At 41.0% G+C, this 17,901-nt stretch overlaps 1 protein-coding gene across 2 annotated transcripts in view; it reads right to left on the bottom strand.

Moving 5' to 3' along the window:
• CCDC171 (coiled-coil domain containing 171) overlaps positions 1 to 17,901 on the bottom strand; it is a 335,855-nt gene that overhangs the window by 188,839 nt on the left and 129,115 nt on the right. For both annotated transcript variants that reach the window (XM_049769310.1, XM_049769319.1), the window contains exon 15: positions 15,917 to 16,105. In XM_049769310.1, coding sequence (XP_049625267.1) covers positions 15,917 to 16,105 — 189 coding nt within the window. The remainder of the gene's footprint in view (positions 1 to 15,916; positions 16,106 to 17,901) is intronic.

Below are 17,901 nucleotides of genomic sequence, written 5' to 3'. Positions count from 1 at the left end.
AACTCTCATAGCATACTTTCCGATTTGAGTTTTTCAATGCCTCAAAGTAAAGCTTCAGTGGTGTGGAAAATAAAAGTACTAACTGGGAATTAGATCTCAGTTCTTTTTTCCTAACTAAAGTACTTACAATCCAAAACTTAAGGAAAGAAAGAAAGAAAGAAAGAAAGAAAGAAAGAAAGAAAGAAAGAAAGAAAGAAAGAAAGAAAGAAAGAAAGAAAGAAAGAAAGAGAGAGAGAGAGAGAGAGAGAGAGAGAGAAAGAAAGAAAGAAAGAAAGAAAGAAAGAAAGAAAGAAAGAAAGAAAGAAAGAAAGAAAGAAAGAAAGAAAGAAAGAAAGAAAGAAAGAAAGAAAGAAAGAAAGAAAGAAAGAAAGAAAGAAAGAAAGAAAAGGAGCACTGCTTGGAAGCAAAACATACATCCCTTCAAAAAAGTAAGAGGAGTAAAAGTGAACGCTAACAATTTAAGCTAAAGAAAGCATAACAACATATGAAAAAATAATATCCAGAAAATAGGATAGGATGTTTTGAGGGAGTGCAAAGAATTGCTGAAAAGAAAAAAGAGAAGTATAAAATTTGGGGAATAATTAGGTAAAAGACAAATAAGTTAAAGATCTTAGAATTTATCTGAAAAATAGTCAGAATTCATAAAACAGCAGTTAAGAGGATCATAGTCATGAATATTAATCAAGATAGAAAAGGGCTAGACGTCTAGTCCAGCCCTTATGGAAAACAATATGGAGATTCCTCAAAAGACTGGAAATTGAGCTCCCATTTGACCCAGCTAGAGCACTCCTAAGGATATACCCTAGGAACACAAAAATACAATATAAAAATCCCTTCCTCACACCTATATTCATCACAGCACTTTTTACAATAGCCAGACTATGGAAACAGTCAAGATGCCCTTCAACAGATGAATGGCTAAAGAAATTGTGGTACATCTACACAATGGAATATTATGCAGCTGTCAGGAGAGATGAAGTCCTGAAATTTTCCTATACATGGATGTACATGGAATTTATTATGCAGAAATTAGTCAGATGGTGAGAGAGAGGCACAGAATAGTCTCACTTATCTATGGATTTTAAGAAAAATTAAAGACATTGAAATAATTCTCATAGATGAGGGCTAGAAGGACAGGCTCAAGATATGAAGCTCAACACAGAGTGGTGAGTGCAGTTAGAGAAATAACTACACTGAGAACTATCATAACTATGTCAGTGAGTGAGGGATGTAGAATGCCTGTGTCAAATACAAGCAGGGGGTGGAGAGGGAAGAGATGAGGGCACTGGTGATGGGAAGTTTTGCACGGTAAATGGATGAATTGTTATGACTGAAACCCAACTACAGTTATGGTTGTAATCACGGTGTTTAAATAAAGAAATTAATAAAAAGAAAAAGAAAAAGAAAGAGGCTAGAGCAATTAGACAAAAATAAAAGGAATTTGGATAAGAAAAACTGAAAATTAAATACTGTTCAATAGAAAACTAAAAACTCCTAGAATTCTATTTTTTTGGGGGGGGGCTACACCCGGCATTGCTCAGGGGTTACTCCTGGCTGTCTGCTCAGAAATAGCTCCTGGCAGGCACGGGGGACCATATGGGACACAGGGATTCGAACCAACCACCTTTGGTCCTGGATTGGCTGCTTGCAAGGCAAACGCACTGTGCTATCTCTCTGGGCCCTAAAATTCTATTTTTAAAAAATAAAGGGTGAGAGAGAGAGAGAGAGAGAGAGAGAGAGAGAGCACAGCAGTAGGGCATTTGCCTTGCACACAGCTGATTTGAACAAATAGTGATTTGAATCTCGGCATCCCATATGATCCCCTGTGCCTGCCAGAAGCGATTTCTGAGCACAGAGCCAGGAGTAACCCCTGAGCACTGCTGGGTGTGAAACCAAAACCAAAACAAAACAAAACAAAAAAGTAATTAAGTAGGGCCTGGAGCTATAGCACAGCTGTAGGCCATTTGCCTTCCAACCCAACAAACCCTGGTTCTGTCCTGGCATCACATATGGTCCCCCGAGCCTCCCAGAGTGATTTCTGAGTGCAGAGTCAGGAGTAACCCTTGAGCACCACTGGATATGACACACACACACACACCCCAAAAGTAAATAAGTACAGTAATGTGGCAAGACACAAAAGTAATATTGGACAGACAATACAGTGTGAACCTTGACCAGTACCATGAACAAGTATGTAGAAACAGCACAACCAAATATGTGTGTGGCCTTAAGGCATCACAGAACAGCAAATCAAAAGAAAAGGAGTGGGGAAATGTTATAAATTTTCGGGATGGGGGATATAGGTAAATTGATTTTAACTCTTAACTCTGAAAGAAAAGGAAATTATCCTAGCATGCAATAAAACCTACCACTAAACCTCTAATTAAATGTCATGTTATTTGTGTCTAAATAGAAGGACCATTAGAGAATAGAAAATTACACAATCCAAACCCACGATTGTAACAACAACCACTCCACACAATACAACTGCACAACAGTCCTCTCTATCAATAATTTCCCTAAATGTTAACAGACTAAACTCTCCAATTAAAAGACATATAGTAGAGAACTGGGATAGGAAAAATAAACCGGACTTCTGCTGTCTGCAAGAAACACACCTACAGTTACAGGATAAGCACAGGCTTAGAATAAAAGGATGGAAAGTAATTATTCAGGCCAATGGAAAACAAAAAAGAGCAGGGACAGCCATTCTTATATCAGACCAAATTGTATTCAACCTCAAGAAAGTGATCAGAGACAAAGAGGGTCACTACTTACTGATCAGGGGAACATTAGATCAAGATACACTAACCCTGGTCAATATCTATGCACCTAATGTAGAGTCACCAAAATATGTGAGGCAACTACTGGCAAACCTGGAGAAACACATGAAGGGAATTGTGATAATAGTAGGGGACCTCAATACTCCATTATCACCACTGGACAGATCCTCCAAACAGAAAAATAGCAAAGAAATAAGAGCTCTAAATGAAAAATTAGAAGATTTAGGGTTAATAGATTTATATAGAGCCCTCCATCCCCAGAAAGTAGAATATACATTTTTCTCAAACCCACATGGAACCTTCTCCAGAATAGACCATGTCTTAGGATACAAAGCCAACTTATATAAGACCACAAAGGTAAGGATCATTAGAAGTACCCTTTCAGATCACTATGCAACAGAGCTTGTAATTGATGTCAAGAAGAAGCAATGGAGGAAAACTAATACCTGGAGATTAAACAACATGCTGCTTAACAACAGCTGGATCAAAGAACAACTCAAGGAAGAAATAAAAAGATTCCTTGAGACGAATGACAATGAAGAGACAACATGTCAAAATTTATGGGACACAGCAAAAGCAGTAATTAGGGGGAAACTCATAGCAATACAGGCCTATGTCAAGAAACAGGAAAATAACAAAACCAACAGTTTAAAAGATCACCTCAAAGAATTGGAACAACAGCAACAGAGAAATCCAACCACAACCAGAAGGCAAGAAATAATAAAAACCAGAGCAGAAATAAACAACATAGAAACTAAGAAAACAATACAAAAAATCAATGAGACCAGGAGTTGGTTTTTCGAAAAAATAAACAAGATAGACAAACCATTGGCAAAACTCACCAAAAAAAAAGAGGAAAAACACCCAAATCACTAGGATCACGAATGAAAGGGAAAAGATTACAACAGAACCCCAAGAAATACGACATATCATGAGATCATATTATGAACAACTTTATTCAACTAGGCTAGAGAACCCACTAGAAATCGACAGATTCTTGGACAAACACCCTCTTCCAAGACTGGAAAAGGAAGATCTAGACAGTTTAAACAGTCCAATCACTTCAGAGGAAATTGAAGATGTAATTAAAAAACTTCCTAAGAACAAATGCCCAGGTCCAGATGGATTTACAGGTGAATTCTATCAAACATTTCAAGAAGACTTATTACCACTGTTCCATAGGCTTTTCCAAACCATAGAAAAAACAGGAATCCTACCCAACTCCTTTTATGAGGCTAATATCACACTCATTCCCAAAGAAGGCAAAGACACCACCAAAAAAGAAAACTACAGACCAATCTCACTAATGAACATTGATGCAAAGATACTCAACAAAATCTTAGCAAACCGAATCCAACACTTCATCAAAAAGATCATACATCACGATCAAGTGGGATTCATACCAGGAATGCAAGGTTGGTTCAACATACGCAAATCAATAAACATGATACATCACATCAACAACATGAAAGACAAAAACCACATGATCATATCAATCGATGCCGAGAAGGCGTTTGACAAAATCCAACATCCTTTCATGTTAAAGACACTCAGCAAAATAGGGTAAGAAGGCACCTTCCTTAAGATAGTTACAGCTATTTATGAAAAGCCTACAGCCAACATTATACTTAATGGCGAGAAACTAGAAGCATTCCCACTAAGGTCAGGAACTAGACAAGGCTGTCCACTCTCTTTTTTTTTTTTTTTTTTTTTGTTTTTTGGGCCACACCCAGCGGTGCTCAGGGGGTTACTCCTGGCTGTCTGCTCAGAAATAGCTCCTGGCAGGCACGGGGGGACCATATGGGACACCGGGATTCGAACCAACCACCTTTGGTCCTGGATCGGCTGCTTGCAAGGCAAACGCCGCTGTGCTATCTTTCCGGGCCCAAGGCTGTCCACTCTCTCCACTCTTATTCAATATAACCTTAGAAGTCCTAGCAATAGCAATCCGACAAGAGAAGGGAATCAAAGGAATTCAAGTAGGGAAAGAGGAACACAAGCTAGCTCTATTTGCTGACGATATGATGATATACATCAAAAACCCTAAAGAGTCCACAGAAAAACTTCTAGAAACAATCAACCAATACAGCAAAGTGGCTGGATACAAAGTCAATACACAAAAGACAGTAGCGTTTTTATATACAAACAATGAAGTTGAGGAGAGAGAGATTAAAAATACAATCCCATTTAAGATAGTATCAAAAAATATCAAATATCTAGGAATCAACCTTACAAGAGAAGTGAAAGACCTATACCAGGGAAACTTCAAAACACTTCAGAAAGAAATTGAAGACGATCTAAAGAAATGGAAGAACATCCCATCCTCATGGATAGGTAGAATTAACATAGTCAAAATGACTATCTTACCCAATACTGCTATATAGATTTAATGCAATCCCTATCCAAATCCAGGCACAATTCTTTAAAGAAATAGAACAATCAATTACAAAATTCATCTGGAACCACAAAAGACCCAGGATAGCCAAACTCATACTGAAAAATGAGAAGTTGGGATGGCATCTCCTTACCTAACTTGAAACTATACTATAATGCCATAGTAATTAAAACAGCATGGTACTGGAACAGAGACAGGACCTCAGACCAGTGGATCAGAACAGAATTCCCAGACATAAACCCTCAGATATACAGCCAACTAATATTTGATAAAAGAGGCAAGAATATGAAATGGAACAAAGAAAGCCTATTCAACAAATGGTGTTGGTACAACTGGAAACTCACATGTACGAAAGTGAAAATCGACCCATATCTCACTCCTTATACAAAAGTCAACTCAAAATGGATCAAAGACCTGGAAATTAGGGGCCGGGCGGTGGCGCTGGAGGTAAGGTGCCTGCCTTACCTGCGCTAGCCTAGGAGACAGACCGCGGTTCGATCCCCCGGCGTCCCATATGGTCCCCCAAGCCAGGAGCGACTTCTGAGCGCATATAGCCAGGAGTAACCCCTGAGCGTCACCGGGTGTGGCCCAAAAACCAAAAAAAAAAAAAAAAAGACCTGGAAATTAGACCTGAATCTATAAAGTTTTAATCGAGAATAAAATAGGCAGAACACTCAAAGACCTTTATATCAAAAGGGTCCTTTGAGAATGAGCACCAATGGCAAGAACGTTAGCATCAAATATAAACAAATGGGACTACATCAAACTAAAAAGCTTTCTGCATGGCAAAAGAAACCCTAGACAAGAAGACAGCTACAGAATGGGAAAAAAATCTTTTCACTTGATATATCAGATAAAGGGCTGATATCTAGAACATACAAAGCGCTCAGAAAGCTGAGCCCCCTCAAAACCAAATAAAGCCATAAAAAAATGGGGAGATGAAATGAATAGACACTTCTCTGAGGAAGACAGAAGGATGGCCAACAAACACATGAAAACATGCTCACCTTCACATCATCATCAGGGAGATCCAAATCAAGACAATGAGATACCACCTCACACCAGTGAGGTTGGCTCACATCAAAAAATAATGGAAAACAACTTTTGTGGGCGAGGATGCGGTATGAAAGGAACTCTCATCCACTGCTGGTGGGAATGCCCCCTAGTCCAACATCTATGGAGAAAAGTCTGGAGAGTGCTCAAAGAACTCAGAATTGAGCTGCCATTTGACCCAGCAATTGGTCTCCTAGGCATATACCCCCAAGATGGAAGGACATTCATTCCAAAATACGTATGCACCCCACTATTTATTGCAGCAATCAGTATAATAGCCAAATCTTGGAACCAACCTCGATGTCCAACAACAGATGAATGGATCATTAAGATGTGGTATATATATACAATTGAATATTACATGGCAGTTAGAAATGATACAATCACAGACTTTGCAGCAACGTGGATGGACCTAGATCATGTTATGTTAAACAAAGTAAGTCAGAAGACAAAAGAAAAATACAGAATGGTAGCACTATTCTGAAACACCCTAGAACACATATTTTTATACACAACTAATACTTAACAATCAAATAACAGGGTTTAACATGGTAGAAACTCCGAACACTGTAATAGTTCAACATATACGTGGGAGCAGTGTCCAAAATACATGAAAAAGGAATAATGCAAAATTTTGATTACACAATATACCATAAAGAAAACAATAACAACAGAAACGGCAGCATAGAGAGAACAGGTAGGTAATCAGACTTCTACAACAAAGGCCCACAATAATCCCTTGGAGTTCGTATACAGGAACACAAGTATAGAACACCAAGGGAAATCACGGACTGCAATGGCAACATACCATAACACTACCTTTTAATGCCTTTATCTTTACCACACATCTACTAATATTAAAAGTTCAGATGCATACAAACACATGTTAAGACATGCTTAACAGTGAAAAGTTCCATAAAAGTATAAATACTCTTAAATTTCTCAGTTCGCGTGTTAGAATGTAATACTCAATGCACTGCGTGGACTTTTGATATTTCAAATTGGATGACATATCAATGGTTTGAACATTCTAGCAACTTCTATGATCCAAATTTGTTTGGTTTTTGTTTTAGGTTTTTGAACCACATCTAGAAATATGCAGGGATTTACTCCTATTTCTACACTCAGGAATTATGCCTTCCTGTGTTTGGGAGGGCATTTGAGATGCTGGGATCGGACCCAAATCGACTGTGTGCAAGACAAGTACCTTATCACGCTGGACTATCTCTCCAGCCCCACTCTAGCTATTTCTTGTAAATCATATGCATATGTTCTTTTTGCCCTTACAGCTAGCCTGTGGATAATGGGAAAATAAACAGATTATGAAATTAAGCTTTGGATGAGATTAAAATAATGTGCCCTAAGTTCCTAAACTTAGAAACTATGGCTTTAACTGCTTTGGCTTGACTGAACTCTGCTCAAGACACTACATCACTCTCAAATAACACCAAGCATTTCCTTTCCAACTTCAGCACCATATTCTAAATATCAACCTTTTAATTCTAATTTTTGATCTTTAGAGTCAGGTCTGGCTCTCTGAGGCCTTCCTTCTCCCATTCTCACCAGACCTCGACCTTCTCCAGACTGAACCTCCAGAGGCATTTCTTACATGTACTTCATGCAACTAAGTATATTGCCCCCCCCCCCTAAATACAAGAAACAGTGTTAGCCCCAGGATGCCAGGAATTATGCCCGCGGGGCTAGTTGCAGTGGCCTATCACCAGTGTGTCTCTAAAACATACAGGGGGGATCAAATCATCCTTTAAATCCACTACCCTGATGCTTAGCATAGTTTGGCCCACAATAAACATCAGACAAATAACCCCCCCCCAAAAAAAAAACATGAAAATAAGAACGTGAAGGAAATTACAGCACCAAAGAAAGAAATCAATTTTCCCAATGCAATTCAGAATCTATCCAGGTGTCAGAATTCTGTTTCCAATGAATTCAGATGTTCGGTGGGGAGGGTTGGAAAGGGGGGATTGGTGGTAGCAGGCATTCCGTGATGCGTAGGAACTGTTCTAGAAGAACGAAGCTGGGAACTACAACTACGAGCCGACCCCGCGGTGCCAGTGTGCGGGCCGAGGCCGCTTGGTCCCGCCCTCCCGCTCCCGCCCCCGGTCCGGGGCGCCGCTTCCTGCCAAGATGGCTGCAGGCGACGAGGAGCTGTGGCCCCCGCCGCGGCTCCCGGAGCTGTTCGAGGCCAGCCAGCAGCTTCTGGACGAGGTGGAAGCGGCGTCGGAACCCACGGGCTCGCGGACGGTCCAGGCCAAGGTGCTGCGGGGCCTGCAGCTGCTCCAGCGGGCGGCCGACATGCTGGCGCAGCTCGACCTGTTCGGGCCACACGAGGCCCTGGAGGAGATGGCGTCGGCCGACCTCCAGTACCTGGCGCTGCCCGCCTTGCAGGGCGCGCTGGCCATGAAGCAGGTCGGGCCCGCGCCGCGCCGGGAGCACCTGCAGCGCGCCCGGGCGCACTTCCTGGACTACCTGGCCCGGTGCCGGGCCCATCGCGTGGCCGACTTCGAGCTGCCCAGGCCCAGGCCCAGGCCCGGCGCCGCCCTGGCCGACCCCGGCCTGCTCGCGCTGGCCTCAGGCAGCGCCAGGCCAAGATCGAGCGGTTACCGCTGAGGGAGGGAGCTGCAGGCCCGCCTGTCCGCCGCTCAAGGCGGCCGTGCAGAGCGGCCAGGCCGACGACGAGCTCGTGCGCGAATATCATTGTCCTGCGCCTTCGCCGCTGGATCGGCATCAGCTTGGAAGAGATCGAGGGCATCGATCATGAGCTCAGCATCCTGCGAGGAGACGACGCTGCTGCCCAGTGAGGACCCGGCGTCGCCCCCTGAGCCGCCCCCCACTAGGCCTCGCCTGAAGCCTTTTGTTCTCACTCGGCATCAGACCCAGGGCCCGGGTGTTTGGCGCTGGATATCCCAGCGCTAGGCGTCTATGAACCGTGAACGATTGGTACGAAGCAGCAGCAGCAGCGTGGATTTTGGAGCTAGGTCCCATCAGGGCCGAGGGCCACGTCGCTGAGCCCCAAAGCGAATCTGCAGGAGCATCTCGGGCCCCCAAAGAGGAAGAGGAGGAGGAGGAGGAGGACAAGGACGAAGAGCGAACACGCTGCCGAGCTCGGGAGTGGGATGACTGGAAAGATACCCATCCTAAGGGCTATGGCAACCGACAGAACATGGGTTAGACTGGCCCCCGGAAAGCAGGAGTGGGGCGGTACACAAGTCTCTAGCTATGCTGCCCCTACTCTCCTTCCTGGACTTCTGCTTTAGCTCCCTGAGGCGCACGCGAAGATGTCTGATTAGGCATTAATGTGCTCAATAAAGGGTCAGACTTTGAAGTGTGTGGCTGTGATCTGGCCATGGTATATACCGATATCTTCATCACGGCATATTCCAATTTTGTAACAACGTATCACGAAGACATAGCTAGATCTACAGACACAACTGGTTGTATAAATTCTCCTTCCAAAATGAGAGGCCCTTCTGTTACATGAACCTGTACAGGACCAAAAAAGAGAGAGAGAGATGTTCCATGTTCTTTCCCTGGGGCTAGTTAAAGGCTATTTTCTTGGATTGTTTGTATTATATTGGTTTATATTTCGGTGACGGCACAATGAAGCAGTTGGTCCTAGGAATTACCCCCTCTAAGCATCACCATGGTCATCCAAAGGCCAGTTGGGCTTAAAGGGTGAGTTAGGAAGGTGCAGATGTTAAAGTAACACTGGGAGATACTCAGGGCTTACCTCCTGGCTCTGCCAGGGATCACTCCTGGTGGTGCTGAAGGAGGAAGGGAAGCAACTATGAATAAGGTTAAGCAGTATCAAACTGGAGCAAACACCTTACTCATACTCTTATCCAAAAGACTATATATTATAGTATATTGGTTTTTTTGGGGCCACACCCTGTGACACTCAGGGATTACTCCTGGCTATCTATGCCCTCAGAATTCACTCCTGGCTTGGGGGACCATATGGGACGCCTGGAGATCGAACTTGTGGTCCGTCTAGGTTAGTGCGGGCAAAGACAGATGCCTTACCGCGTTGCACCACTGCTCTGGCGCCAGGGCAATATTTTTTTAAGATAAGGAACATCACCCTCAAAGGTGAAACAAAACATCACTATTACTAAAGAATCAAAGTAAAATTAAAGTACTTAAACAATAGCTTAAGTGTTATAATTTTAAAATATGTATTTTAAATTAACACCCAAGAAATTTTCTCAAAAAAGTTTATTTAAAAATATTTAAAAATAGAGAATGCATAACTTTTTACAACTGGTAATGTCAAAAATACTATATAATTTTACTTCATTTTCCTATTCTGGTTAATTCAAAAATGCATCCCCAAATGAGAGTAGGAGTAGCTACAAGAGAGGGCAACTGCTTTCCTCAAACGACTAACACCTACTAATTTCCTGAAATATAAGAGCACCGTGGATCTCCTTATTGGCTTACAAGCACTCCCTAAACTTTGGGACCTTCGGGCTGAAATTAAAACACTTCCCTAGGAAATGAAATCCTTTATCTATTTTCTTGCCTTGTCTTATTTTTATTTAATGAAAAGATAAATAGAAAGTTGAACCATTTCCATGACATGCTGACATCAAAAATCAAAGGACTTGGTCCAAAATGCATTATTTTATATTATATATTTTGTTCCATATAATAATAATATTTTACAGTATCAAAAATCAAAATATAAACAATTCACCTGAGTTTTTAAAATTTTAATAAAAGGTCATTATTTCCCTATTAAAAAGAAAGCACCTTGGGCCAGAGAGTTCAGTGGTCTAAGGCACGTGTTTTGATTCCAGGTTTGATCATTAGTTTCTTGCATTATCCCCTGAGCACTGCCAGGTATAATCAAATGCCCACACCAGGAATAAGCCCTAAATACCACTGGGTATGACCCAAAAATAAAAAACAAGAGCAATTTTTCTTAAAAAATAAAAAATAACACAACACACACAAAAAGAAATTGATATCCAAACATTGCTGGGTGAGATGTGGTGCACCAATTTTAGCAGTTTGGTAACTAGTTCCTCCAAAACTTACAAAAGTTACTATATAATCTAAAATTTCCATTATCTGGTCCTCATAAATGTTAAAATCATATATATATATATATATATATTGCCCCAAAACAAAACAAAAGCATTAGGAAGAAAATAATTGCACATCACTTATCTGACATACTAGCTATATCTAGAACAATTGAACAACTCAAATATCAACAGTAAGAAAACAAAAGACCAAATTAGACATTGGACAAAAGAAATGAACAGATAATTCACCAAAGTATATATATATATATATTAGTGGTAAATATATATGAAAAAATGTTTGGTATTATTATTCACTAGGTAATATGAAGTTGAGCTACAAGACTGTTCCACTATAAACCCATAAGAAAGGCCAAAAAAGGGGGGAATATGGAGGCACATGCAGGCACAAACACAGAACAGTAACAACTATTGCCTTACTGGTGAGAAAACAATGGTTCAGCTAGTTTTTAAAATAGTTCTCTGGGTCTGAAAGAAGGAAGAGAGGGAGGGGGAGAGAGGGAGGGAGAGAGGGAAGGAGGGAAGAAGAAAGGAAGGAAGGGAGGGAGGGAGAGAGGGAAGGAAGGAAGGGAAGGAGGAAGGGAGGGAAGGAAAGGAAGGAAGGAAAGGAAGGGAGGGAGGGAAGGAAAGGAGGGAAGGAAGGAAGGCACGCAGGAAGGAAGGGAGTAAGAGAATAAGGAAGGGAGGAAGGGAAGAAGGGAAGGAGGAAAGGAGGGAGAAAAGGAGAAAGAGGGAGGGAGGGAAAAGAAAGAAAAGGAGCAAGGAAGGAAGGGGAAGGAAGGGAGGGAGGGAAGGAAGGAGGAAGGGAGGGAGGAAGGAAGGAAGGGAGGGAGGGATGAAAGAAGGAAGGAAGGGAAGGAGGGAGTGAGGGATGAAAGGAGGAAGGAAGGGAAAAGGAGGGGAAGGAGGAAAGGAGGGGGGAGGAAGGGATAGCTGAGAAGGAGGAAGGAAAGGAGAGAGGAAGGGAAGGAAGAGGAGGGAGGAAGGAAGGGAAGGAGGGAGAGAGGGAAGGAATGGAGGGAGGGAAGAAAGAAAAGGAGGGAGGAAGAGAGGATGGGAGTGAGGAAGGAAGGGAGGGAGGAATGGAAGGAGGAAGGGGAAAAGGGAGGGAAGGAATGGAGGGAGGGAGAGAGGGAAGAAAAGGAGGGGGGAAGGGAAGATGGGAGTGAGGAAGGAAGGGAGGGAGAATGGAAGGGGAAAAGAGGGAGAAAGGGAAAAGGGAGGAAGAGAGTAAGGAAGGAAGGAGGGAGGAAGAAAGGGAAGGAGGGAAGAAAAGGGAGGAAAGAGGGAGGAAGGGAGGAAACAGAAAGAAAGGGAGGGAGGGAGGGAGGAATGGAGAAAGAGTAAAGGAGAAAGGAAAGGACAGGGAGAAAGGGAGGAAGGGAAGAAGGGAGACAGGAAGGAAAGGAGAAATAAAGGGACAAAGACAGATTGAGGAATACTCAGAAAAGTCTTATAGCTCAGTAGGGTGACTGGGTTCAATCCTCCTGGAAAAGAAAGAGGGAGATGGGAGAGTAAGAGGGAGAGAGGGAGAGGAAGGGAGGGGAGAGAGAGAAGAGAGGAGAGGAGAGGGGAAGGGAGGGAAGTAAGGGAAAGGAAGGGGAGGGGAGGAGAAGAGGGGAGGGAAAGAAAGGGAGAGGAGAGGGAAGGAAAGGGAGGAAGGAAAAGACAAAAAAGAAAAAGAAGAAAGAAAAGAAAGAAGAAAAGAGAAGAAAGATTACTAGAAGACAAGAGAGACACAGGGATTAAAGCACTTGCCTTGTAAACTGTCATCCCAGTTTGATTTCCAGCACCACATAGGATTCCCCCAGCACTACTGGAGTGTGGACTCAAAAAGCAAAAAACAATAAACAACAATAGAAAACTGACTAGGAAACTGGGAAAGAGCACCTAAAGAATGTAAAACTGTTCTGTTGTCATATTGGGTGATGTAATTAATTAAGTTGTTTGCTTTAATTAGAATATCAGGTTGTACTTCTAGTGACAATTATACACAATATGCCAAAGGTATCTCTAAAAAATTAATGTATTGATATGAAAAATAAACACTGGTGAAGGAATGGGTATTAGAACTATGTGTGATTAAAATTCAACCATCAACATTAACAAATTTTAAATCTCAATTAAAAATTCTAATTAAAAATTTTTATTAAATTCAAAACTAATTCAAAATAAAAAGTTTTTATCTCAAAATTGAAAAATCAACTCAATGTTGCTTAGGTCTAATTTCAGCAGTAAGAAATTGCAGCTATCATAGGCACTCTACATACAAGAACAATGTTTTAAGAGTGTATTTAATCACTCAAATTTGTATACAAAGGGCTAAGTTTATATGAATTCTCATGTATGGGGAAACAAAAATTGTATTATTTTGCAATATAAAAATTTAGCAATATAAAACTTTTTATTAACCAAAAAGTACATGCATTTCTTTATAAAATTATATTTGCATATATAGATAGATATACCAAATAAGAGGATAAATACTAAAACAAGGCATGGGAAGAATCTTCTAATTCCTAAGCGTATCTCCTGAGAGTACATGACCTATTATTAAATTCAATACAAAAAAATATATTATCATTATGTCATCCCCTGACTGGGCAGAGATGAGAAGCCAAATAGGAAAATTATATTGACAATAATTTGTGTAAGAAAAATATGGTTACTGTAAACTATGCGTAGCTTATGTTTCTACAATTTCATTCTACATAGAAGACATAAATACATGCCACAGTCAATTATTTTGCTTGAGGGGACCACAAGAACTGTAACTCTATATTTACAATTTTAGGAGGTTTAGCAAATTCCAATCCTACATAATGAATCTAATGATCTGCATAAAACCTCACAAATGAAATGAACTACTAGATAAAAGAATGCAAAAACCTAGACATAAACTGACAAAACTTTCTAAGTTTTGTTTTACTTCTGATCACAATGTTCAGTATATTTATTTTAAGCAATATTAGTTGTTTATAATAGTTGTGCAATGTTTATATGCTGTAAGAGTATGTTACCATCCCATAACCACTACCAAAGTGCCAGTTTTCTTCCACCACCCGTCCTAGTTCCCTTTCAGCCCTAGATTCCTCTTACCATTTGGTAACCTCAATTCTGTTGTGCAGAATGGAAGAGTTTGTTTTCACTAAACATTCGTCTATTCCTTAGTTTTTTTTAATATGACCACATAAGTGAGATCATTCAGTATCTTTCTTTCTCCTTCTGACTTATTTCACACAGTTATGACTCTCTCCCTTCAGTTCTATCCATATCTTAAACAAAGCAAAATTTCATCTACGCATATATAGAGTAGTATTCCATCTATATTGTATATTTTAATATATTGTGTACATATATGTCTTATTTATCCATTAATCTCTCATTAAAATTTTTGGTTTCTGATAGAGTAGTATCTAACTATATATGTGTATTCCATCTATATATGTATATATTTATTAATAACTGTGCATATATATTTATTATCCATTAATTATATTATTATTTATCAATTAGTGTCATTCAATTTTGTTTCTAGATGTTGGCTGCTATAATTTTTTTCTAAAAAATATATATATTCCTATCTTTTTTGAATTAGTAGTTTATTTTCTTAAGTCTTTTATCTTGAAGATAAATAAATATTTGGGGCCAGAGAGCTAGTACAGTGGTAAGTCACTTGCCTTATATACAGATGACCCAGGTTAGATCTCTGGCACACCAGTGGTTCCTCAAGAACAATCAGGAGTGATCCCTGAGCACAGAGTAATGATTAAGCCCTGAGCATTGACAAGTATTATCCCAAAACCAACATAAATAATAATTTGTCAAGAAATAGTGGAATGTTTTAGCCAGAAACTCTTCTACTTCCAAATGTAAATGAAAGACAATTCTTAATATACACAGAATTATCAATCTGTGCATATATGTGATTTATCTTATAATATGTAAAATGTTCCATATAGTTCTCAAGAAACTTTAAACTGATTCATAATTAGTTGGAATGGACAACATTTCAAAGTTAAGAATAAACATCCGGGGCCGGAAGGTGGCGCTAGAGGTAAGGTGTCTGCCTTACAAGCGCTAGCCAAGGAACGGACCGCGGTTCGATCCCCCCCGGCGTCCCATATGGTCCCCCCAAGCCAGGGGCGATTTCTGAGCACATAAGCCAGGAGTAACCCCTGAGCGTCAATCGGGTGTGGCCCAAAAAACCAAAAAAAAAAAAAAAAAAAAAAAAAAGAAAAGAATAAACATCCATTTTTTTACAAGACCAAACAGTCGTATACACCATTTAAATAGAAATTAAAAAATAATCAGACTTAAATGCCAAATCCAAAGTCAGACAACAGATTGATACCCATTCTACAACTAGCGTATACACAGAGGGGGATCACTGATATTAGTAGCCCGAGAGCAAAAGAGGGGGATATGGGATGCATGCTGGGAACAAGTGGAGGGAGGGCACCACTGGTGGTGGGAATCACCCTGATTCATTGTCTCACTATATACCTAAAATATTACTGTGAAAGATATGTAATTAAATCACTTTGGTCACAATAAAAATTATTTAAAAAAAGGAGTAAACATAAATTTTTTTAAAGTTCTTTGTAGAAACAGCCTACCTGTGCCCTCTTCTGTACCTCCCGGAGAAGTTCAGAGTACTGAAATTCCAGTTCCTTTTTCTGTTTGTGCCAGCAGTTTTCTTGGGCTTTCATCTGCTCTGCTACTTTACTGAAGGTATCCTCCTGGGTCTGCTGAAGTTCTTTCATGGTATCAGACTTATTTTTGCAGATATATTCCAGATGACTTATCTAAATAAGGCAATGCAACAGACAAAGTAATATGCTCACATTACTCATTTTTTGTATCATTAAACATATGCTATTTTTTCACTATCTCTTGTACCTTAAGAGCATAAAATTTTAAATAAACTTAAATTTTAAAAAACAAGAGTAAAGGGTCCAAAGACGCAGCCCGCGCGAGCAGTTTGGCTCTGCCCCAGGGGACTTCCTTCCGTGCTGCTCAGGTAGGGAGACCCCCGCCCAAACACGCCGCCTGCGCGAGTAGCCTGGCCCCGCCCCCGGCGACTTGCTGAAGTTCCCCCCAGCTAGGGAGACCCCGTCCAAAGACGCAGCCCGCGCGAGCAGTTTGGCTCTGCCCCAGGGGACTTCCTTCCGTGCTGCTCAGGTAGGGAGACCCCCGCCCAAACACGCTGCCTGCGCGAGTAGCCTGGCCCCGCCCCCGGCGACTTGCTGAAGCTCCCCCCAGCTAGGGAGACCCCGTCCAAAGACGCAGCCCGCGTGAACCGCGCGAACAAGGTTCGCGCGAATATAGCCTAACACAACTTATAGGTATAGCCAGTTCAGGCCTAACACCAAAATTTCTTAAATAATCAAGAACCCATAAAATTGGGAAAAAAAAAAAAGGTGGGCATTCAGAGACCTCTGTGCCCCACAGTCTGCGTGCTTCTCCCTAAAGTGAGTGCAGTGCCCAGAGGCCACTCCACCTGGGGCATAGGGATCCCCGCATCCACGACCCCCCCGCACCAGTGCCCAGAAAGAGTGCATTCCCCTGGGACCATTCCACGTGGGTGTATTCCAAAGCATACCAATAGACGCAAAGAAATATGGGGAAATCAAAGAGAACCCTAACATCTGAAAATACAGAGACAGACCCTATCAAGTTTCCAAGTCCGCCAAAACGCACAGATCCATGGGAAGGTGACCTAAAAGCAGCAATGAGGAAGGAAATGCAAGAATTAATAAAACAAATGAAAGAAACCTTAGCTACCGAGTATAAGAAATCTATGGATGAACGAATCAGCCAAATTGAAGAAGAAATGTTAAAGAACATGAGAGAGTCCATACAAAAAGAAATGAAGGAATTAAAAGACAAAGTAACAAGCCTTACAAGCAGAAACACAGAGTTAGAGAGACACATTGAAGAACTCGAAGGAAAACTGCAAACAAAAAATGATCAAGAAACCAACAAAGAAATAAAAGGCAAAGCACTGGAAGGAAAAGTCCAGTATCTAATGAACAAGGACAAAAGAAACAATCTAAGAATTGTGGGTATACCAGAAGGGGAGGAAATAGGGAAAGGGGAAGAACAGGTAGTCAGAGAGATAATAGCAGAGAACTTCCCCTCCCTCTGGAAAGAAACCTCAATGCCAATCCAGGAAGTGAAAAGAGTCCCTAATAAAATAGACCCTAATAAAACAACTCCAAGACATATAGTAATCCAAATGGCAAAAAATAAAGAGAAAGAGGAACTCCTTAAAGCAATAAGAGAGAAAAAAAATCTCAAGTACAAAGGTAGGGACATAAGAATCAAACCAGATCTCCCATTCGAAATAATTCAAGCAAGACGACAGTGGAATGACATATTTAAACGACTGAAAGAAAGAAACTTCCAACCTAGGGTCCAATACCCAGCAAAATTATCATTCATATGGGAGGATAGACTAAAAACATTCTCAAACAAGAACGAGCTTGAACTATTTGTGCAAACTAAACCAATCCTAAATGACCTGCTCAGAGATGAATTACACAATCCAAACCCCCGATTGTAACAAAAACCACCCTACACAACACAACTGCACAACAGT

The sequence above is a fragment of the Suncus etruscus genome, chromosome 1 (assembly GCF_024139225.1).
Source record: "Suncus etruscus isolate mSunEtr1 chromosome 1, mSunEtr1.pri.cur, whole genome shotgun sequence".
NCBI classification, from domain to species: domain Eukaryota; kingdom Metazoa; phylum Chordata; class Mammalia; order Eulipotyphla; family Soricidae; genus Suncus; species Suncus etruscus.
The sequence above is the reverse complement of the archived record's forward strand: the minus strand, read 5'-3'. Positions and strand labels throughout refer to the sequence as shown.